Source organism: Diceros bicornis, chromosome 7 (assembly GCF_020826845.1).
Source record: "Diceros bicornis minor isolate mBicDic1 chromosome 7, mDicBic1.mat.cur, whole genome shotgun sequence".
Lineage (NCBI taxonomy): Eukaryota > Metazoa > Chordata > Mammalia > Perissodactyla > Rhinocerotidae > Diceros > Diceros bicornis.
Genome location: NC_080746.1, coordinates 70,228,379 through 70,252,900, shown reverse-complemented (window position 1 = coordinate 70,252,900; position 24,522 = coordinate 70,228,379). Strand labels below are relative to the sequence as shown.

Here is a 24,522-nt window from a genome sequence, read left to right as displayed (position 1 = left end):
GGATTGTTTTACATATTTTAATTCCAAACTGGGAACATAAAATGGACCTTTTTTAAAACTGTGGTTTACAATAAAAGAGTGAGCAACTCAAAATAAATTTCAACTACAAAAGATCCACTTTTATAAACAGTATACTTCAGAGGAAGATCCTAGTTTCCAGGTATAAAATATTATAGTGGTCAGATTTTAAAGCTTCAGATAGGTTGGAGTTGATGGTTCAAAGAAGATGACCCTACCTAAGAATTCAGAAATCAGAAGTGCTGACATAGTAGTATACATTAAGAATGGTGATTTGCCAACATCATATGGCTAGACATTAGCAGTTCCTGGTTCTTTCCCTAAATATGTGAGCACAAGCCCCCTATCCTTCTACCCAAAAATGTGGGGAAATTACCCCCAATGGCATCTCATCTGAAGACTAAGTGTACTATAGTAAACACAAAATTTAATCTCATGAATGCCTTCTATTCTTTTTAATAACCATAGCTTTCTTTTTTGTGCATTGCATGTAAGTAATTTCACTCCTTTTTTTTTTTAAACAGAAAGATTATAAAGGAAAAAGCGGAAATCATTCATAATCTCACAACACACAGATAACTATTAACATTTTGGTGTATATCCTTCCAAATATTTTTCCTATACACACACACAGACATATTGCACACTTTTTAAACACAAACACTGGGTTAGGATATACATACTGTTTTGTAACTTCTTTCTTTACTTATAAATATATCATGTAATCTTTCCCTGTCAAATTTTTTTTAACTCATCATTTTAACAGTTGAATAGTATTTTATTACATGGACTAATAATCATTTGTCCCATCAATTTTATTTTACTGACTCTTAGGCTAGACTTTATTACACTTCAGAAATAATTCTGTGAAGAACACCTACATAAAACTTTCTGCACTTTTCTGTTTCTTTAAAATTCCTATAAGCAGAATTTCTGGGCCAACCACATTTTACTCTTGAATTCAATTCTAGGATAATTTAATTAAACAAACAAAAAGCTCTGCTCTTCTTTAAAGCTCTAAGATAGCCACTTGTAAATCCCATTACTTTATATCCAAACTTCTGGCCCATTCTTTATTTCTAATTTAATCTAACATGTGGTTATCATCCATGAACTGCAACTAAATTTTTGATATCACTATTGCCAACACTAATTACACTGAGGTGAAATCTCTCTCCTCCCTCCAACTCCCCAATTTGGAAACTGCTAAGAAAGAAAATTTTTTTTTCAATTCTAAGATATCATCAATTAGATGTACCAAAAATTTTATAACAACTTTTCAAGAGATAAAAAATCTCTACAATATTATATTAAACATGCAGATTTCTAAAACATTTAAATGTAAAAAGGTGTTTCGTAGAATTGGAAATGTAGGGTAGCTATCTTTTTTCTTAATTTCTTTGGAGCTCTACTCCTGATTGATCCTACCTATGCCCAAAGGAAAAAGCAGTATCATCTTGAGGTGATTAAAGATGGCTAAAAATTCTTTGCCACTCTTTTTCTCTTCCCTCTTCCCACAAACCTAGGCTGGCCTTGTGACCAGCTAGGAGCAAGAGAATGTGATAGAAGTGATACCGTGTGATTTAAGGTGGATTTTAAGAAATCAGCAGCTTCCGCTTTTGCACCCCTTGGAACATTCCCTCTTATAAGCCAGCCACCACAAAAGAAACCCAGTTACCAAAAAAATTAAAAAAAAAAAGAAACCCAGTTACCCTGGGGCCACCATGCTGTGAGGAAGCCCTCACAATCCACACAGAGAGAAAGCAGCTACTTAGTGGAGCACAGAGATGCCTGACATGTGAGAAAAGCCTTCTTGAATATTCCATCCAAAGCCAGGCACCACCCAAATGGAGCCAAGTAATGATCCCAGATGATGCCACGTGAAGCAGAAAAACTGACCAGTTGAGCCTTTGCCCAAATCCCATCCCACAGAATTGTGAGCAAATAAATTAGTTGTTGTTTTAAGCCACTAAGTTTTAGGGTAGGCTGTTCCATAGCAATAGATAACAAAAACACACCTAAATACATTTAAGCACACGCAAGCTCCAATTGGGAAGGATGTGGTAATGGCAGTGTTAGTGATGGGGGAGGGTGTCCATTTAAGTATTACACCCAACATTAAGGTAAGGTATCTGAGGATACATCATAATTTAGGGAAAGGAGCACAATTTTTGAGTCAAAAGAGTTCTATGATGAATAAGAGAAAACAAGTGCAAAGTTTTAGAAAAGCTTAAAGCATGTTCCACTAGGGAAAACATTTAATATACCTTTGGTGTGCTATTAGAGGGGCACAAAGTTCTCCCCACAGAAAATCTAGCCAAGTACAAAAAAGGCATAAAGCATGAAATTAAAACTACTTATTTTATGGACAACTCAGAGCAATATTACACTTGTGAGAATAAGGGAAAAGTCAACAGCAGTTATATTAACACTGGTGTATGCGAAGAGAGTGTTCCGTCTGTGTTTGTCTGTGCTCACTGAGGAAACAAAGCTAGATTTCCTAGCAAAGTCTGAAGAAAGAATTCTTGAAAAAACAAAGTAAAAAAAGAATAAAACCATAGTCTTTATTTACAAAAGGTAAAACTTATAAGGATAAAAATATTGAAAACATATTTTTCTTCCAGAAAGGTTCCCTGCTAGGAACACTTAGAAGAGGTCGACATAGTTGTTCTGTCTAAGATATCTCAGAGCCTGCTAAAGGCATGTTTGGTTGCCTAAGAGGTCATTTTGTCTCCTTTTCTCGGCATTCCTAATAGGTCTAACTTCAAATCTGAGTTCTCTGAAGTTAACATCATAATTTTTGTTTCATAAAAATTACTTCCTGGTGTTTTGTATTAAAAAACACAAAACAAAGTGTACAATTGATGGTATATATTTAGAATGGCATTAGCATGTAGAAAACAACTTAATATCAAATATAATCCAAAGTTATCAAGATTCACATTTTTTAAGAGAAAAAATTAAGACAAAGAATTTTAAAACATTATGAAGGGACCCCTTAACCTCCAAATTTAATAGTCAACCCATTTTTCTCTCAAGACTTTCTTCTTTTCAACTTAATTACAAAGAATAATATTACAGTTGCAAACTTAAAAATACACACACCAGGGGCTGGCCCAGCGGCGCAGTGGTTATGTGCGCGTGCTCCACTGCGGTGGCCGGGGGTTCGCAGGTTGGGATCCCGGGCGCGCACTGACGCACCGCTTGTCAAGCCATGCTGTGGTGGCATCCCATATAAAGTAGAGGAAGATAGGCACAGATGTTAGCCCAGGGCCGATCTTCCTCAGCAAAAAGAGGAGGATTGGCATCAGATGTTAGCTCAGGGCTAATCTTCCTCACAAAAATCAAAAATAAAAATACCCACATCACACACAAGTAAGTCCCTTTTATCTACTTCTTGATACAGGAGCTGCTATGAGCTAAGAAATGTGCCTTAGCACATTACCCTTCTGGATATCCATAGTTCATGGTGAATATACTGCTATACATTAAAAAAGAGAATTGATGGTGTGAATATTTTTGCTGATCAAAATTTATCAGCCTCATTCAGACCGTGCTTTTTACTCTAACAAGTGACAATTCCTGGAGTAGAGATGGGAGTCCTAACGTACATGAAAACAAGGATTATTTTATACTTAAGATCCTCCCTCCACTCCACTCCGACTGCCCCAGCAAACTCTGATGTTATATGATCTTTTTCTAAGTGATTTCTTGCCACAGATCACTTGGAGAGGATAGAAGAGATTAACGGAAGAACCTTGGGGAAAAAACTTAGAGCTGAAGGGACCTGAGGAAAATGAGTTATTAAGTAAAGGGTAGAATGGGATGCTACATCACAGGAAAATTTAGGTTGTAGCATATACAGGCTGTCAGGAAGGTAATAGTTTTATTTAATTCTTCAAATAAGATTTCTGGGGTTTGACTCTACATTATTAAATGATTTAATCCCAACACTATTATTATTTCAGAAAATATCCGTAAAAAAGAGACAACTAATATACTCGAAGTCAAAACAAAGAGTCCTGTGGTTTTTATATCAGTTTTCCCCCTCAATCACTTGTTAAAAAACAAGGGATTATGAGACACATAGTCTTTTAAGGTCACTTTCTTATTATTAAAATCGGGTAGAAATAAAATAGCCAAACAAGCATAAAACTTAAGACATGCCTTGTTATTAAATAAAAATACTAACATGCTGTTACTTGCTCTGCTGATTATCACACTAAAGCAATTACATCAGCAGTCTACCTGTAAAAATTTCTTCTTCATTTCATCAAAGATATTTTGTCTGCATCTCCAAAACACATCCTATGGTATATAAGAACAAAATGAGTTACAAATTATTTCTTTAAAATAAAGAGGTAAGACAGTGAAATGAGAAAAATTAACCTAAAGACATTTTTGCAACAAAATTAAAGTATTATCACATCATCTAGGATTTTATTCATAAATTACATTTGTAATTTTTATTTTAGGCCTCAATTACTCCTGTAAGGTTACTGAAAATCTGTGCTATAGTGATAAAGAATAATATTAAAATGGAAAACAACCACATTTTAACAAAGAGTGATAGCTTAAGAATTGTGTATAAATCAAATGTTCTAAGTCACATAATATATTTTCCCAGTTTTATTGAGATATAATTGACATATAACATTGTATTAGTTTAAGGTATACAACATAATGATTTGACATATGACTATACTGTGAAAATATCACCACAATAAGTTAATATCCATCATCTCATACAGTTACCAGTTTTTTTCCTTGTGATGAGAACTTTTAAGATCTACTCTCTTAGCAACTTTCAGATACACAATACACTATTGTTAACTATAGTCACCACGCTGCACATTACATCCCCAGAACTTATTTATCTTATAACTGGAAGCTTGTACCTTTTGACCCCCTTAACCTATTTCTCCCACCCCCACTCCACTGCTGCCTCTGGCAACCACCAATTGTTCTCTGTTTCTATGAGTTCAGTTTTTTTAGATTCCACATATAAGTGAGATCATACAGCATTTGTCCTTCTCTTTCTAGGTCATAAAATATTTTGAGTCCATTAACGGAACTCTGCAGGGAAACCAAGAGATCCCTGATTTTGCTACTTTATAAATTTGGATTTTCCACATGATACATATTCTTAAAGTAAGGCTGCTTAACATTACCCCCATAACTATTTTCTTTAATACAAATCTCTTCCATATTATGAGATAAACTTATTGTAACAATTAAGAAAATGCAGAAATATATAAAAGGAAATAAAAATAACCTATAATCAAGAGATAATCTCTTGAAAAAATCTTGGTTTTACATCATTCTACACTTTTTCTGTACAAATTTTGCTTTCCCCATCTCTTTAATTAATAAAAAGAGAGACTAACATATTGTTTCAAAAGGTGGTTTTTATTACTCACAGTAACTTGGATACTATTCTACATCAATAAAAAAAATTTATATTATTTGCTTTTACGATAGAAATTATTTCTATTATAATAGCAACACATAGCTTTTTAAAAAGCAACTCTAATACAGGGTAACAGGGGTTACCCTGTAACAATTATTAACAATTTGATATACATCCTATCAGATCCCTCTCCATTCTATGTATATATTTATTATATAGATTATTAATTATTAACCAAATAGGATCATTCTGTACACCATTATTTGAATTCTCTCCTTGTTCCTCAACACTCATTCATCTTTCTGTGCCCAAAACATTTAGTTTAAACACTGCAGTGTTCCAAGGGCCGGCCATAGTGGTGTAGTGGTTAAGTTTGGCATGCTTTGCTTCGGCGGCCCGGGTTTGCGGGTTCAGATCCCAGGTGCAGACCTACACCACTCGTCAGCTATACTGTGGTGGCAATCCACACACAAAATAGAGGAAGACTGGCACAGATGTTAGCTCAGGGCTAATCTTTCTCAGGCAAAAAAAAAGAGGATGATTGGTGACAGACGTTAGCTCAGGGCAAATCTTCCTCAGCAAAAAAAAACCCAAAAACAATAAACAACTGCACTGGTCTGTTACATAGACAAATCATACTTTACTTAACTAATCTGCTACTAACAGGCATTTAGGTGCCTTCAAATTTTCACTAGTTTTGCTTATTTGTACATTTTTTTTCCTGAAGATAATTTTCCAAGGAAAGAATACTAGATCAAAGGTTATGTACTCATTTTTAGGATTTTTGATACATGGTGCCAAAAGGCTGACTCTCTCTTTCACAAATAAGAATTGAACTACAACTACCTGTCAAACACTGTTCTAGGTGCTGAGAAAATAGCAGTGAGGAAAGCCCCTGCCCTCAAAGAGCTGACACTGCACAGTGGGAACTCAATCATAAACAAATCTAAAGCATCAGGCATCCACCAGCCTCAGAACCTCCACAGTTCTGTTCACTGTATCTGGAATGCTCTTCTCCTGGATCTCCTCACCCTCTTTGCTCAAATATCATTGCTGTGACTTTAAAATACGTCCACAAATTCTCTGACATGCCTCCAGCAAGAACCGGAATCTAATTCCAGTCCTCTTAACTATGGGCCAGCCTTACTGGCTTCCTGTGATACACAACATGACTTCCAAGGCTGGGTTAGAAAAGGCAATACAGCTTCCTCCTGGCTCTCTCTCAGACGCTTGCCCTTGGAACCTGGCCACTACGCTGTGTGAGAGCCAAGCAGCCACATGGAAAGGTCATGTGTAGATGTTCCAGCCACAGCCAAAATGAAATCCCAGCTGGCAACCAGCATCAACCACCATACATGTTGAGTGAGAAAGCATTCAGATGATTCCAGCCCCTGGTATTTCAGCTGCCCCAGCTGATGCCTAGCAGAGCAGAAACAAGCTGTCCCAGCCCAGCCTTGCCCAAACTGCACATCTGTGAGCAAAAGTCACTAAGTCTGGGGGCAGACTATTATATAGCAAAAGATAATCAGAATAGTCAATTTCTCAATCTGGTCCTTCTCTCACCATGCTATTTAAAATTACAATCCTCTTGGTACTCTTCATCTCTCTTCTTTGCTTCAGGTTTCTCTATAGTACTTATAGCCACCTGATATATTTGTTTACATTTTGCTTGTTTATTGTCTATCTCCAAAAAACCTCCACTATGAGCCAAGACAAAATAGGAGACTGGACTTACCCTCCCCACCTTAAACAACTAAAAATCTAGACAAAATATATGAAAGAACAGTTTTCAAATATTAATCAACAGACAACATAGTACAGTGATCCCTGTGAAAGCAGAAACAAACAAGGCAAGCCACCTTGCAGGCTGCAGTTCAGGGAAGGTGAAGCCAGGTAGAGTCCAACAATCTCCCTGAGTCGAAGAGATGGGCTGGGGAGTTCAAGAGGCCCAATTCAGCTAGAATTTACAGGGCAGAATTCTGAAGAGAAGAAAGCTGTATAAAAAGCAAGCTCCAGAGATCTGTAGAGCGGTCCTCCTTGAGTATTCAGCTGAGCGCTCATCAGAATATGCATGTGAAGAAATTATCTAAGGCAGCGGAAAGAATCATAGGAAAGAATCCCTGGAGCTCACTTCAGTTCCCACCAGCCAGACTGAAAAAAATCTCATAATACACAGGGCATCAGATCAGGGTACTCAGAAGAGTACCGTCCCAGTAGTGGGACCAAATTAGGCCTAGTCTAAAGGCTACTGTGGTCCAACCTTACAAAGCTTAAAAGCAAGCTTCAAAAGGACAAACTGTTTACAAGTAAATTAACTGCATCTCAGAACAGACCTCAAGAATATTTACAGGAATAAAAAATACCCAGCACCCATTCAAGGTAAAATTCACAATGTCTGGCATCCAATTGAAAATAAACAAGCATAGGGCTGGCCCCGTGGCTTGGCGGTTAAGTGCGTGCGCTCCACTACTGGCAGCCCAGGTTCGGATCCCGGGCGCGCACCGACGCACCGCTTCTCCGGCCATGCTGAGGCCACGTCCCACATACAGCAACTAGAAGGATGTGCAACTATGACATACAACTATCTACTGGGGCTTTGGGGAAAAAAAACGAGGAGGGTTGGCAATAGACGTTAGCTCAGAGCCAGTCTTCCTCAGCAAAAAGAGGAGGATTAGCATGGATGTTAGCTCAGGGCTGATCTTCCTCACAAAAAAAAAAGAAAAAAAAAAAAGAAAGAAAATAAACAAGCATGCAGAAAAACAGGAAACTATCACCTATAATGAGGAGAAAAATCAATCAATGATAACTAACCCAGAAACAATACAGATGATAGAATTAGTAGATGAGTACATAAAAAATTTATAACTATATTCTATATTTCAAGAAGGTAGAGGAGAGTATATTAAGAAAAAACATGGGAGATATAAAAAAAGATCCAACTCAAATTTCTAGAGATGAAAAGTACAATATCTGAGATGAAATATACAATGGATGGGATTAACAGATTAAGTAGCACTAAAGAAAAGATTAATGAACTTGAAGACACAGCAATAAAAATTATCAAAAATTAGACACAGAGAGAAAAAACTTAAAAAAGGAGCAGAAAGTGGGACAACTTTCTTGTTAGAAACCATGAAGGCCAGAAGAAAGTTGCACAATATTTTTCAGGTGCTTACAGAAAATAACTGTTAACTCAGAATCCTATAACCAAAAAATTGTCCTTCAGGAATGACCCAGGAATTGCTTTAGTAACCAAGCAGAATTCAAGACATTCTCAGATGAAGGAAAACTAAAAGAATTTGTCTCCAGTAGAATTACCCTAAAGGAATGGCTAAAGGGAGTTCTCTAAATAAAAATGAAATGATCAGAGAAGGAGCCTTAACACATCAGGAAGAAAGAAAGAATATAGTAAGCAAAATATGGCTAAATACAATACACTTTTCCTTCTCCTCTTGAGTTTTATTAAATGTTTGACAGTTGAAGTAAAAATTAAAAGACTGCTTCATGTGGTTATAAATGTATGCAGAGGAAATATTTAACATAATTATAAACAGTGGAGGGAAAAGGGACATAAAGGGAGGTAAGGTTTCTGCATTTCAATTGAACTAGTAAAACAATGACACTGGTAGACTCTGATAAGTTGATATATATAATGTAATACCCAGCAGAACCACTAAAAAAGCTATCACAAAAGGATACAATCAAAATCACTATAGATAAATCAAAAGGGAATTAAAAAAAATGTTTAAGTAACTCACAGGAAGGCAAGTAAAAGACAACAGAAAACAGAAAACACAAAATAAAATGGTAGACAAACTCTTAACATATTAATCATTACATTAAATATGAATGGTCTAAATACATAAATTAAAAGACAGATGTTGGCAGAGTTGATTAAAAAAATATGACCCAACTATATTGCTACCTCTAAGAAACTCACAACACACACAGAGATATACAAACATATATAATACATATTATTTCAAATATATGATATGTAAAAAATATTTTTACATAAGTTTATATATAACATATATTTCATGTAAAATATTTTATATGAAAGTAAAAGGATGGAAAAAAATATACCATGAAATCATTAATCAAAAGAAAGTAGGAGTTACTTTTAAAAATTAATCAGATAAAGTAGACTTCAGAATAAAAACAATGATCAGAAACAGAGAGGAACATTATATAATGATAAACGGGTCCATCTACAAAGAAGACATAGCAATACTAAATGCATATGAATCAAACAACAAAGGGGCAAAATATGTGAAGCCAAAACTGATAAAACTGAAAGAATTAAATAAACCTACAATTCCAGTTAGGAGATTTCAACACCTCTTTCTCAACAATTGCTAGAATAAATACACAGAAAATCAGCAAGGATACAGAAAAACCCAACAACACCATCAACCAATAGGATCTAATCAACATTTATAAGACATTCCAACCAACAAGGACAAAATATACATTCCCTTCAAATGACCATGGAACATATACCAAGACAGACCATATGCTGGGCCATAAAACAAACTTCAACAAATTGAAAAGAACTGAAATCATATAGAGTGTGTTCTCTGATCGCAACGGGATAACAGAAGATCTAAGTAAATGGAGACATAATGTGTTCTTACGTTGGAAGACTCAACACAGTAAAGACATCAATTCTTTCCAAATATACAGTTTTAAAGCAAGTCCTATCAAAATCCCAGGAAGATCTTTTTGAAGATACAGACAAGATTATTCTAAAATTTATATGGAAAGGCAAAAGATAAAATAGCTAAAAGGATAAAGTGGAAGGATTCAGTCTACCCAATTTTAAGACTTATTATATAGCTACAGTAATCAAGACTATGTGGTACTGGTAGAGGGAAAGACATATAGATCAATGAAACACAACAGAGATCCCACACAAATATGCCCAACTGATCTTTAACTAGGTATGAAAGCAACTCCATGGAGCAAAGACAGTCTTTTCAACAAATGGTGCTGGAACAATTGGACATCCATAGGCAAAAAAAATAATCCTCAACCTAAGTGTCTCACCTTATGCAAAAATTAACTGAATATGGATCATGAACTTAAATGAAAACTATAAAACTTGTAGAAAAAAAATAGGAGAAAAATTTCCAGAGCTAAGGCTAGGCAGAGTTCTCAGACTTGACATCAAAAGCATGATCTATAAAAGGAAAAATTGATAAACTGGATTTCATCAAAATTAAAAATGTCTACTTTGCAAAGACCCTATTAAGGATGAAAATACAAGCTACAGACCGGGAGAAAATATTTCAAACCACGTAACAGACAAAAGGCTAGCATCTAGACTATATAAAGAACTCTGAAAACCTAACAATAAAAAAGCAAACAATCTAATTAGAACATAAGGCAAAATCATAAGGGACATTTCAATGAAGAGCATAAACAGATGACAAATAAGCACATGAAAAGACTTCCAACATCACTAGACAACAGGGAAATGCAAATTAAAACCACAGTGAGATATTACCACACACCTATCAGAATGGCTAAAATTAAAAATAGTGACAACACCAAATGCCGGCAAAGATGTGGAAAAACTGGATCTCTCATACTTCCCTGGTGGGAATGTAAAATGGTACAGCTGCTCTAGAAAAGAGTTTGGTAATTTCTTAAGAAACAAAATACGCAACTACCACACAACCCAGCAATTGCACTCTTCAACATTTATCACAGAGAAATGAAGAATTATTCACACAAAAATCTATACATGAATTTTTAAAGCAGCTTTATTCACAATAGCCCCAAACTACAAAGAATCCTGACATCCTTCAACAGCTAAATGGTTAAACTGTGGTACATCCACACCATGGAATATTATCAAACAATTAAAAGGAACAAAACTTTGATACTTGCAACAACCTGGATGAACTTACAGAGAATTATATGTTAAGTTTAAAAAGCCAAGTCCAAAAGACTGCATACAGTAAGATTCCATTTATACATTTTTGAAATGACCAAGTATAGAAATGGAGAACAGATTAGTAACTGCCAGGGATTAAAGAGGGGCTGGGAGTGGGAGGGAAGTGGCTGTGCTTATAAAAGGGCAACATGAGAGATCCTTGTGGAGATGAAAATGTTCTGTATCTTGACTGTATCAATGTCAATATCCTGGTTGTGATATTGTACTATAGTTTCACAAGCTGTTACTATTGGGGGAAACTTGATAAAGAACGCATAAGGTTTCTTTTTTACTTCTCACAACTACAGGTGAATATACAATTATCTCAAAATAAAAAGTTTAATTTAAAAAATAGTAAGTCTGCTTATCCTACTACTCTTCCACCTCTCTTTCCTAGAGACTGAAAGAGGATTCCCTACTTTAAACCTTGGAGCTGAGTGTGGGTGGGAGGTGGAGTGGGGGTGGTACTCCTGAGAATAGGTAGCCACAAGCTGGCCCTCATGCTCATTTGCAGCCCCAACTCACACTGACCGGGTATGAAAAATGTCATACCCACTGACTGGGTATGGGTATGAAAAATCCCAAGCCAAGAATTACATTGAAAATGGTTCTAGAATAGTAGTGTTCCCAGGTACCTGGTAGAAACAATCAAAAATTTTTTCTGGAAGAACTCATCTGTATCCCAAAGCTCAAATAATTTCCATAAAAATTATTTTCATAATTACAAGATAAACAACCAGCTCAAAATTCCTTTTAAGAAAAAATCACTAAATACATAAGGAAAAAGGCATCATGAGTGAGAGTCAGCAGAGAATAAAATACAGCAGATGACACACAGCTAATAATTGGAACTATCAGTCACATTATAAAATAAATATATTTAATAAGCTTCAAGAAATAAAAAAGAGCTTTGAAATTATGAGTGGATGTTAATTAGCAATTAGAAGGCTTTTAAAAGCACCAAACAGAATTCCTAGAAAAGAATAAAATAATAGAAATCAAAAACATGAAGTTTAACACTGTATTTAAAATATTTGAAAAAAGAATTAATGAACTCCACAATAGAACCAAAATTTTCTAAACTTTTAGTGACATAGAGATGTAAAACATTAGGGCATTAAGAGACATGAAGGATACAGTAAGACGATCCAATATACATTCAATAGAAGAGAGAGAGAACGGAAGTAGAGGGGACATTTAAATAGATAATGGCTAAGAACTTTCAAGAACCAATGAAAGACATCAAATCTCAAGCAAAGTAAATGAAGAGTTCAAACACAGCCAGAGAGAAATGACAGATTACCTTAAAGTAAACAACAACTAGACTGACAGCTGATTTCTCAACAGCAAAAATAGAAGCAGAAGACTAGAGCATGATACCTTTAACATTCTAAAAAAAATAACTGCTAGCCCAGAATGCTAATATCCAGCAAAAACGTCTTTCAGGATTGCAAAAACAGAGATTTCTGTGATCAGTAGGTCCTCATTAAAGAACCTTAAAAAAGGTATTTTCCTTCTTCTCTACCAGTTCTTATGCCTAGGCACACAATGTTTTCTCTTGTCTAAGAATCTTTTCTGAGGGCTAAAATCCCAGTCAATGTCTGCCGACAACCACACCAGAGACTCCAAGACAGAACCACCCACTTGAGGCAGGTCGGTTCACAGGTCTGTAAGAGGCTGGTATCCTCATCATCACAAGAAGGCTGCAAAAGCTTGAGGCATCAGATGCTCTTAGAACTTCACTGAAGGATAGGATTTTTTCCTCTGCTGTCTTCCTGTTTATATTATCAAAAATTACATTTCAAAGTATCTCAAAAAAAAAAAAAAAGTACTACAGGCAGAAAGAAAAGTGATCCTAGAGGGAAGGTAATGAATTCGGATCTAGCCACTTAGCCTACTGACAGTGACGCATACCTCAGTTCTACTGAACAACTACTGTAGCACCCCAATAATAAGCACCATAATCATGTTCACCATGAAGATGACTTTCTGGTAAAAATACCGCCAGCTCTACAATGTCTAAACAATGAGCTCATATGTTGTCAGCTAATCAGAGGCATGGAGAGACTTTGCTTATCGAATAGGGGATAGAGACTGTTCAAAGTATTGAACAAAGTATTTATTTTAAACAAAGAGTGAGATACAAAAAGAAATGAATAGCTACAAAACTTAAAATGGATCAAAGACCTAAATATAAGAACTAAAACTATAAAACTCTTAGAAGAAAACACAGGAGAAAATCTTCATGATGTTGGATTTGGCAAAGATTTCTTGGATATGATACCAAAAACACAGACAACAAAAGAAAAAACGGATAAATTGGACTTCATCAAAATTTACAATTTTTGCGCATCAAAGGACGCTATCAACAGAGAAAAAACTATTCTTAACAGCTGCAAAATGTGTTTTGCTTTACAGCACACATAGAACATATTTAAAAACTGACCTGATATTGGGCTTTACTATAAAGCCTACTATAAAGTAGGCCTCAAAAAATTTCAAAGGACTGGTATCATATAGAACACTTTCTTTCACTATAATGCAAGTCAATTAAATATCAGTAACAAAAAGGTTAACTAGGAAAACCATACATAATTACAAAATTAAGAAACACACTAAATCACAGGTCAAAGAAGAAATAATGGAAATTAGAAAATATTTAGAACCAAATGATAATGAAAATATTACATATCAAAACTTGTACAGCGTACTGAGGGGGAAAACAGGAGAGTTTTCCAGCAGAACAGGTGAGCCTGCATGGGACAACACAGAGGTGCGATGAAGAGTGATCCTCCAAGAAGAACTCCAAAAACCTAGAGCTGAAAAAATAGCCAGTTCCCTGCTACTAATGGTGTTTGGGGCTGTGGCTGGTCCCCAGAAGTAGAAAACAAAACAACAACAAAATCTGTGCCATGTAGATAAAGCAGCAGAAGAGAAGTAAAAATTAATGAAATAGATAACAGAAATACTATAAAGAAAATTATCAAAGGCAAAAGCTGGTTCTATTAAAAAACAACAATAACAACAACAAAAACCCTAATGATAAACCACTAGTAAGACCAATCCCCCCAAAAAGAAGGCAAAAAATATTACGAATAAGGGGAGATAACTATAGATACAGAAAAAAGATAAAAGAATGTCACAAGCAAATTTACACCAATATATTTGAAAACATAATGAAATGAATAAACTCTCAGAAAAATATAACTTATCAAACTCAAAACAAAAGAAAACCTCAATAGGGGCTGCCCAGTGAGAAGCTCCAGGGTAGAGAGGGTCAGCTGTGAAGTCCAACATCCAGGCCTGGAAGGAGGCAAGTGAGGCCTGGGTAAAGGGGTAGGCTTTGAAGACAGAGGCCAGCCAACAGAGCGCAGGATGATGATGCTGAGCAGGTCGAGCAGGACTGAGTGGGAAAAGGAAGAGGACAGAGCAGACGTGAACCATGAGAATATCTGAAGTATCCTGCATTGTCTAATATAGTAGCCTCCTGGAGCCTTGGATATGTGGTGAGTCCAAACTGAGCTGCACCGTAAGTGTAAAATACACACTGGATTCCAAAGACTTCGTATGATAAAAAGAATGTTAAATATCTCATTAATAATGTTTACACTGATTACTTGTTTAAATGATAATATTTTGGATGTATCGGGTTGAATAAAATATATTATTAAAATTTAAAAAAAAAAGAGAGTGATGTCAGCATTATGGCCGAGTGAGCTTGCCCCATTGAACTCTCCCCCTCTAAGACACAACAAAAAGGACATTCATATTCCAACAGAAGCTATTCACACAACACAGGAGATGTGTGAGGCACCCAGGCAGCTGTACACCCGAGGACTGAGGTGCTGGAATCCCCAGAATACATGGAAGGAGGTAAGAGGAGCTCCCTTCCTTCCCCAAGGACTGCGACCCAGAGATTGAGACCATGCAGCTCTCAGAGGAGGGGGAGCGGCGGCTCGCCACATGCAAACCAGCACTCTCCAAGACCCATCACAGCCTGAGGGGATCCCCCTACAGAGGGAGCGGAACTGTTGCGAGGGTAGTTTCAACAAGCTAGCCCCTCAGGAGAGCAGAGAGCGACAGTGAGGCGAGGCGAGAAACCTCTGAGATTGGGGAGGCGAAAGTAAGCACCCCTCCCCCACCCGGCCCAGCCAACTCGGGCTTCAGCACAGTGGTGCTTCAGCTCAGCCTCGTCCCCAGAAGCAGGGGCCCCCAGGCGCCTGGGACCCACCAGCAGGGGCAGCGTGACCATGCCCCACCCACACAGGCAGCGGCTTCCAGGTGCCTGGCCCGACCAGCAACAGGGTGAGCCTGCACCCCCACACCAGAGGCAGTGGCAGCAGCAGCTCAGGCCCCACCAGGCCACAGCCACAGCTGCTCCAGCTGGACCAAGCCACGGCCCCAGATTCCCCGGCTCCATTGTGCCACAGCCCCAGCTCCTTTGGCTTGACCGCCCACTCTCCCCCGGCTCCAGCTGCTTCAGCTTGGCCTGTGCTTAGGCTCCACTGACTTGGTGCCAGCAACTTCAGCCTACCGCACTCCAGTTCCAGCTTCTTTGGCCCAGCGGCGCTCCAGCTCCTCCTTCTTCGGCCCAACGGCACTCCAGCTCTTCCTTCTTCGGCCCACCGCGCTCCAGTTCCAGTTTCTTTGGCCCAGCGGTGCTCCAGCTCCTCCTTCTTCGGCCCAGCGGCACTCCAGCTCTTCCTTCTTCGGCCCAGCGCACTCCAGTTCCAGCTTCTTTGGCCCAGCAGTGCTCCAGCTCCTGCTTCTTTGGCCCAGTGGCACTTCAGCTGCAACTGCTTCAACCCACTTGCACCCAAGCCCCAGCTGCTTCAGCCTAGCTGCCGTCTCCAGTCTCAGCTGTTCCCATGCTCCAGCTCCAGCTGTTCGAACACTTCCCTCCCAGCAGCCTCCACTCAGCCACACCTCAGATCAGCCAGGGGCCAACGAGAGTGCCCGCAGATTGAGGCGGGCCAGAAGACACAGCCCTTGACCCCCACCCAGCGGCAGCAAGAGGAAATTGCGACCATATATTTTTACTATGAGGAAAAGTAAGCCAACACCGACAGGCACCATCCAAAAATATATTAAATGTCCAGACCAAAAGGAAAATGACAAGCACCCAGAAGTCAACCCAGAAAGCACAGAAATGTATAACATTAATGACAGAGAATTCAAAATAGCCATCATAAAAAAGCTTAATGAAATACAAGAAAACACAGACAGACAATTCAATTAAATCAGGAGTTTCTTCACAAAAGAAATTGAAACTCTAAAAAAAAAACCAGAAGAAATCTTAGAAATGAAAAATACAATAGAAGAGATAAAGACAAATCTGGAAGCCTTAAGCATCAGAGCTGACAATATGGAGGAAAGAATTAGCAATATTGAGGACAGCAATGCAGAAACGCTCCAGATGGAGGAGGAAAGAGAACTAAGACTAAAAAGAAATGAAGAAACTCTCCGAGAAATATCCGACTCAATTAGGAAATCTAATGTAAGGATTATAGGTATTCCAGAGGGAGAAGAGAGGGAAAAAGGAGCAGAGAACTTGTTCAAAGAAATAATACCTGAGAACTTCCCAAACCTGGGGAAGCAGCTGGAAATACCAGTGAATGAAATCAACAGATCTCCTAAATATATCAACATGAAAAGACCCCCTCCAAGGCATATAGCAGTAAAGCCGGCAAAAGTCAACAACAAAGAAAAAATATTAAGGGCAGCTAGACAAAAGAAAATAACAAACAAAGGATTTCCTATCAGGCTCTCAGCCTATTTCTCAACAGCAACTTTACAGGCTAGGAGAGAGTGGAACAATATATTCAAAATTCTGAAGGACAAAAACTTTCAGCCAAGAATACTCTATCCAGCAAAAATATCCTTCAGATATGATAGAGAAATAATAACTATCCCAGATAAACAAAAGCTAAGGGAGTTCATTGCCACAAGACCCCCACTACAAGAAGTGCTCAAGAAGGCCCTCATCCCTGAGGGAAAAAAGAGAAAGGGGATTCAAAGTTTTGAACAAGGAGGAAAATAGGTCGACAAAACCAGAAAAATTGCAGTCCTCTATCAAAATAGATTAGCAAACACATAATTACAAAACCGAAGATCAAGGAAAGGTAAGCACCAAGCATAAATATAACCTCATCATGTTAAACATGAACTCACAATACAAGAAGGAATAAGAGGTGACAACAATAACTTAGAAGGGGAAGAGGAAAGTGACCAAATCGACTCAGTCTAAGGGAATAAGAGGCCATCAAAAAATGGACTATCACATCCACGAGATTTTTTATACAAACCTCAAGGTAACCACTAACCAAATAATCAGAACAGAATCACACACGATAAAGAAAGAGAAAACTAAGAGAACCCCCATACAGAACTACCAAATTAACTGGTAGTCCAAAACACACAGGACAAGAAACAAAAGAAATGCAAAAAAAAAAAAAAGGAAAAAGAGTGATAAAATAACAACAACAAGCCCCCATATATCAATAATTACCCTAAATGTAAATGGACTGAACTCTCCAATCAAAAGACACACAGTGGTGGGATGGATTGAAAAACAAGACCCAACAATATGCTGCTTCCAGGAAACATATCTCAGCTCTAAAGACAAACACAGGCTCAGAGTGAAAGGATGGAAGACAATACTCCAAGCTAACAGCAAACAAAAGAAAGCAGGTGTTGCCATACTTATATCAGACAAAGTTGACTTCAAGATAAAACAGGTAATGAGAGACAAAGAGGGGCAATATATAATGATAAAAGGGACATTCCACCAAGAAGACATAACACTTTTAAATATATATGCACCCAATACAGGAGCACCAGGTACATAAAGCAACTATTAACAAACGTAAAAGGAGAGATTAACAACAACACAATAATAGTAGGGGATCTTGACACCCCACTCTCATCAATGGACAGATCATCGAGACAGAAAATCAATAAGGAAATAATGGACCTAAACAAAAAACTAGATGAGATGGACTTAATAGACATATATAGAGCACTCCATCCAAACACAGCAGATTACACATTCTTCTCAGGTGCTCATGGAACATCCTCAAGAACAGACCATATGTTGGGAAACAAGGCATGCTTATATAAATTTAAGAAGATTGAAATCATAACAAGCATCTTTTCAGACCATAATGCCATGAAGTTAGAAATCAACTAGAAAGAAAAAACCAGGAAAGTGACAAAGCTGTGGAGACTCAACAACATGCTACTAAACAACCAATGGATCATTGATGAAATTAAAGGAGAAATCAAAGCATATCTGGAGACAAATGAAAATGAAAATACACAGTACCAATTCATAGGGGATGCAGGAAAAGCAGTCCTGAAAGGGAAATTCATAGCAATACAGGCCCACATTAACAAACAAGAAAAAGCCCAAATAAGCAACCTCAAACTACGCCTAACAGAATTAGACAAAGAAGAACAAACAAAGCCTAAAGTCAGGAGAGGGAGGGAAGTAATAAAAATCAGAGCAGAAATAAATTAAATTGAAATTTAAAAAAAAACAGTAGAAAGGATCAATGAAACAAAGAGTTGGTTCTTTGAGAAGATAAACAAAATTGAAAAACCCTTAGCCAGACTCACCAAGAAAAAAAGAGAGAAAGCTCAAATAAATAAAATTAGAAATGAAAAAAGAGAAATTACAACAGATACAAGAGATACCACGGAAATACAAAAGATTATAAGAGAATACTATGAAAAACTATATGGCAACAAATTGGACAATCTAGAAGAAATGGATAAATTCCTAGACTCATATAACCTCCCAAAACTGAATCAAGAAGAGATAGAGAACCTGAATAGACCAATCACAAGTAAAGACATTGAAACAGTAATCAAAAACCTCCCAAAAAATAAAAGTCCAGGACCAGATAGCTTCTCTGAAGAATTTTACCAAACATTCAAAGAAGATTAATACCTATCCTTCTCAAAATGTTCCAAAAAATAGAGGAAGATGGAACACTTCCCAACACATTCTATGAGGCCAACATCACCCTGATACCAAAGCCAGCCAAAGACAATACTAAGAAGGAAAACTACAGACCAATATCCCTGATGAACATAGATGCAAAAATCCCCAACAAAGTATTGACAAACCGAATACAGCAATACATTAAAAAGATCATACATCATGATCAAGTGGGATTTATACCAGGGACACAGGGATGGTTCAATATCCGCAAATCAATCAACTTGATACACCACATTGACAAAAAGAGGAATAAAAACCATATGATCATCTCAATAGATGCAGAGAAGGCTTTTGACAAGATCCAACATCCATTTACGATAAAAACTCTCAACAAAATTGGTATAAAAGTAAAGTACCTTAACATAATAAAGGCCATATATGACAAACCCACAGCCAACATGATACTCAAGGGGAAAAACTGAAAGCCATCCCTCTGAAAACAGGGACAAGACAAGAGTGCCCACTCTCGTCACTCTTAGTCAACACAGTACTGGAGGTTCTGGCCAGAGCAATTAGGCAAGAAAAAGGAATAAAAGGAATCCAAATAGGCAACGAAGAAGTGAAACTCTCGCTGTTTGCAGATGACATGATCTCATATATAGAAAACCCTAAAGAATCCATTGGAAAACTATTAGAAATTATCAACAACTACAGCCAAGTGGCAGGGTTCAAAATCAACTTATAGAAATCAGTTGCTTTTCTATATACCAACAACGAACTAACAGAAAGAGAACTCAAGAAGACAATCCCATTTACAATTGCAACAAAAAGAATAAAATATCTGGGAGTAAATTTAACCAAGAGAAAGACCTATACAATGAAAACTATAAGATATTATTGAGTGAAATCAATGATGACATAAAGAAATGGAAAAATATTCCATGCACTTGGATTGGATGAACAAACATAGTTAAAATGTCCATACTACCTAAAGCAATCTACAGATTCAATGCAATCCCAATAAGAATCCGAAGGACATTCTTCACAGAAATAGAACAAAGGATACTAACATTCATATGGGGCAACAAAAGATCCCGTATAGCTAAAGCACTCCTGAAAAAGAAGAACAAGGCTGGAGGCATCACAATCCCTGACTTCAAAACATACTATCAAGTGATAGTAATTAAAACAGCATGGTACTTGTACAAAAACAGACACAGATCAATGGAACAGAATTGAAAGTCCAGAAATAAAACCTCACGTCTATGGGCAGCTAATCTTTGACAAAGGAGCTAAGGACATACAGTGGAAAAAGGAAAGTCTCCTCAATAAATGGTGCTGGGAAAACTGGACAGCCACTTGCAAAAGAATGAAAGTAGACCATCTTCTTTCACCATACACAAAAATTAACTCAAAATGGATCAAAGACCTGAATGTGAGACCTGAAACTATAAAACTCCTGGAGGAAAATATAGGTAGTACACTACTCATCATCAGCCATAAAGGGATCTTTTTGAATTCCATGTCTACTCAGACTAGGGAAACAAAAGAAAAAATAAACAAGTGGGACTTCATCAGATTAAAGAGCTTCTACAAGGCAAATGAAACCAGGATCAAAATGAATAGGGAACCCACCAGCTGGGAAAAAATATTTTCCAACCACAGTATCTGACAAGGGATTAATCTCCATAATATATAAAGAACTCACATAACTGAATAACAAAAAAACAAACAACCCAATCAAAAAATGGGCAGAGAGGGGCCGGCCCGGTGGCGCAAGCGGTTAAGTGCGCGCGCTCCGCTGCGGCGGCCTGGGGTTCGCTGGTTCGGATCCCGGGCGCGCACCGACGCACTGCTTGGTAAGCCATGCTGTGGCGGCGTCCCATATAAAGTGGAGGAAGATAGGCACAGATGTTAGCCCAGGGCCGTCTTCCTCAGCAAAAAAAGAGGAGGATTGGCGGATGTTAGCTCAGGGCTGATCTCCTCACCAAAAAAAAAAAAAAAAAATGGGCAGAGGAAATGAACAGACACTTCTCCAAAGAAGATATACAGATGGCCAATATGCACATGAAAAGATGCTCAACATCACTAATCATCAGCGAAATGCAAATCAAAACCACACTAAGATATCATCTTACACCCATTAGAATGGCTATAATCACCAAGACAAAAAGCAACAAATGCTGGAGAGGCTGTGGAGAAATGGGAACCCTAATCCACTGCTGGTGGAATGCAAACTGGTGCAGCCTCTATGGAAAACAGTATGGAGATTCCTCAAAAAATTAAAAATAGAAATACCTTATGATCCAGCTATCCCACTACTGGGAATATATCCAACAAACCTGAAATCAACAATCCTAAGAGGCTTATGTACCCTTATGTTCACTGCAGCATTATTCACTATAGCCAAGAAGTGGAAGCAACCCAAGCGTCCCTCGACTGATGACTGGATCAAGAAAATGTCGTGTGTATATATATACACACAATGGAATACTACTCAGCCATAAAAAAGACAAAATCGTCCCATTTGCAACAACATGGATGGACCTGGAGGGTATTATGTTAAGTGAAATAAGCCAGAAAGAGAAAGAAAGACAGTGCATGATTTCAGTCATATGTGGAAGATAAACCAATACATGGACAGACAGAACTGTTTGGTGGTTACCAGGGTCCAGGGGGGTGGGGGGTGGGCACAAAAGGTGGAGGGATGTACTTATATGGTGACTGATAAACAAAAATGTACAACAAAAATTTCACAATAAAAAGAAAAAATTTAAAAAAAAAAAGAAAGAAAACCTCAATAGTCCTACAGTCATTAAACAAATTGAGTCAGTAGTTAAAAATCTTCCAATAACAACAAAAAAAATTCCAGGCCTAGATGATTTTACTAAAGATCTTTCCAAATACTCAAAGATAAACACTTCAAGTTTTACAGAAATTTTTCAGTTATAGAAAATGAGGAGCACTCTCTAAATCATATTATGAGACTAGCATATGATATTAAACTCCAAAAAGACTAAAATAGGAAAGAAAAATTATAAACCAATATTATTCATGAAAACCGCAAAAAATGTGAAACAAAGTATTAAGAAATTGAATCTAGCCATGTATTAAAGCATAATACATCATAACCAGGTTCATTTAACATTGGCAATACCAATTTATATAATGCAACACACTAACAAATTAAGAGAGAAATTCATGTCAATACATAAAATACAGAAAAGGTATCTGAAAAAAATTAAACATCTTTTCATCATAACTTTTCAAGATAACTCCATTAACATCTTTTTATAACACATAACAAAATAGGAAGAGAATTTCCTTAACTTGATAAAGTACATCTATAAAATTTTACAGCAATCATATTTAATGATAAAATACTGAAAGCTTTCACTTTAAGAATAGGAACAATACAAGACTGCACACTAGTCACTACTTCTGGTCAACACTGTAACTGGAGGGACAATGTAACAAGCAGGAAAAAGAAAAACAAACTAAACGGATTGGAAATAAAAAATATGGTCATTATACATAGATGTCATGACTGTCTACCTAGAAAACCCAAAAGAATTTACATATAAATTATTACTATTTAATAATAGCTTATCCAGGTTCTATGTATTACAAAATCAGTATACTAACAACAAATAAAAAAGCAATAAAAATGCTATTTACTATAGCATCTTAGAATATAAAATATTCAGGAATAGATCTAACCAAAACTGTAAGATTTTTATGGAAAAATTATAAAATCTTTGTCAGAAATTAGCAAAGATCTGAATAAATGGTAAGATAACGAAAGATATATCATGTTCATAAATTGGAAGACACAATATTGTAAAGTCAACTCTCCCAAATTGACTTATAGGTTCAACATAATTTCAATCAAAATTCCAACAGAGAGAGTGTGTGTGTGTGTGTGCGTGTGTGTGTGTGTGTGTGTGTGTGTGTGTGTGTGTGTGGAGGGGGTGGAGGGGGGACAGACAGGCTGATTCTAAAATCTATATGAATGTGCAAAGCTACGAGAATAGCCAAGACATTCCTGAACAACAACAAGGTTGAGGGACTTGTCTTTTCAGATACCAAGAATTAATAAGAAGCTATAGGAATTAGGATATGGTGGTACTGGTGCAGCAAGTTACCCCCAAATCAGAGCCAGCCATATGTATATAAACTTTGATTAGAGAAAGAATAAACCTTTCAATAAACGGTCCTGGGATAAGTAGGTATACACAGAAAAAAACCCACAAAAATTTGGCACATATACCATACACCGAAAATAAATAAACAATTCCGAGTGAATTAAAGACCTAAATACGAAAGCCAAAACTATAAATCCTTTAAAAGGTAATATCTTTAAAATTGGGAGAGGAAAGATAAATTTTTGGTATACAGAAAACATAAAAAGTTATGATTAAGATCAATTCAAATTAAGGACTTCCTGGTTTTAAAAATTAAAAGGGTGAAAAGATAAGCAACAAATTGAGAAAGGATATTTACAACAAATATAACTAACAGAAGACTGGTATATTAATAATAAATTCCATAAATCAATAAAAGAAAGACAACCCAACGGAAAAATGGACAAAAGACACGAACAAGAGATTCTCAGAAAAGGGTGATTAACTCACAAAGAAATTTTTTAATGCACAATATTATTAATAAGCAAAAAAGACATACTTCAAACCAAGAACTCTTGCTCACTGTTAGTGGGAATGTAAACTGATATAACCCTTTGGGAAAACAGTTTGACATTACCTATAAATCTGAAAATATGTTTATCCTACAATCCACTGATCTCTCCACTAAGAGTATCTATCCATCTACCTATCTGTTTGCCAATCTATCCATCCATCCATCCACACATCCACCTATCTTCTCCTAGAGAAACTCTTGCCCCAAGTAACAAGAGACATGTCCAGAAATGTTTATAGTACCATTGCTCAAAATACCACAAAATTGTAAACATTCCAAATGTGCTTCAATGGATAAATAAACTGCAGTATATTCATAGACTGGAAGACTATGTAACAATTAAAATGAACTACTGTTATGTACATCAACTTGGATGTATCTCAAAAACATAAAAGTGAATATTTTCCCTTGTCAGTAAATGTCACATGGCATTATTTTTAAGGGCTGCAAGGTATTCCACTGCATGTATTTATCATAATTTTATTATAAATTATTCCCTTCTTTGGCTAA

General features: G+C 36.9%; 1 protein-coding gene across 3 annotated transcripts in view; it reads right to left on the bottom strand.

Moving 5' to 3' along the window:
- The window catches only part of USP47 (ubiquitin specific peptidase 47), a 120,103-nt gene that overhangs the window by 73,148 nt on the left and 22,433 nt on the right, over nt 1-24,522 (bottom strand). For 2 of the 3 annotated variants that reach the window (XM_058545988.1, XM_058545989.1), the window contains exon 2: nt 4,267-4,326. The exons of the other annotated variant lie outside the window; for it this stretch is intronic. In XM_058545988.1, coding sequence (XP_058401971.1) covers nt 4,267-4,326 — 60 coding nt within the window. The remainder of the gene's footprint in view (nt 1-4,266; nt 4,327-24,522) is intronic. 3 annotated transcript variants of the gene reach the window in all.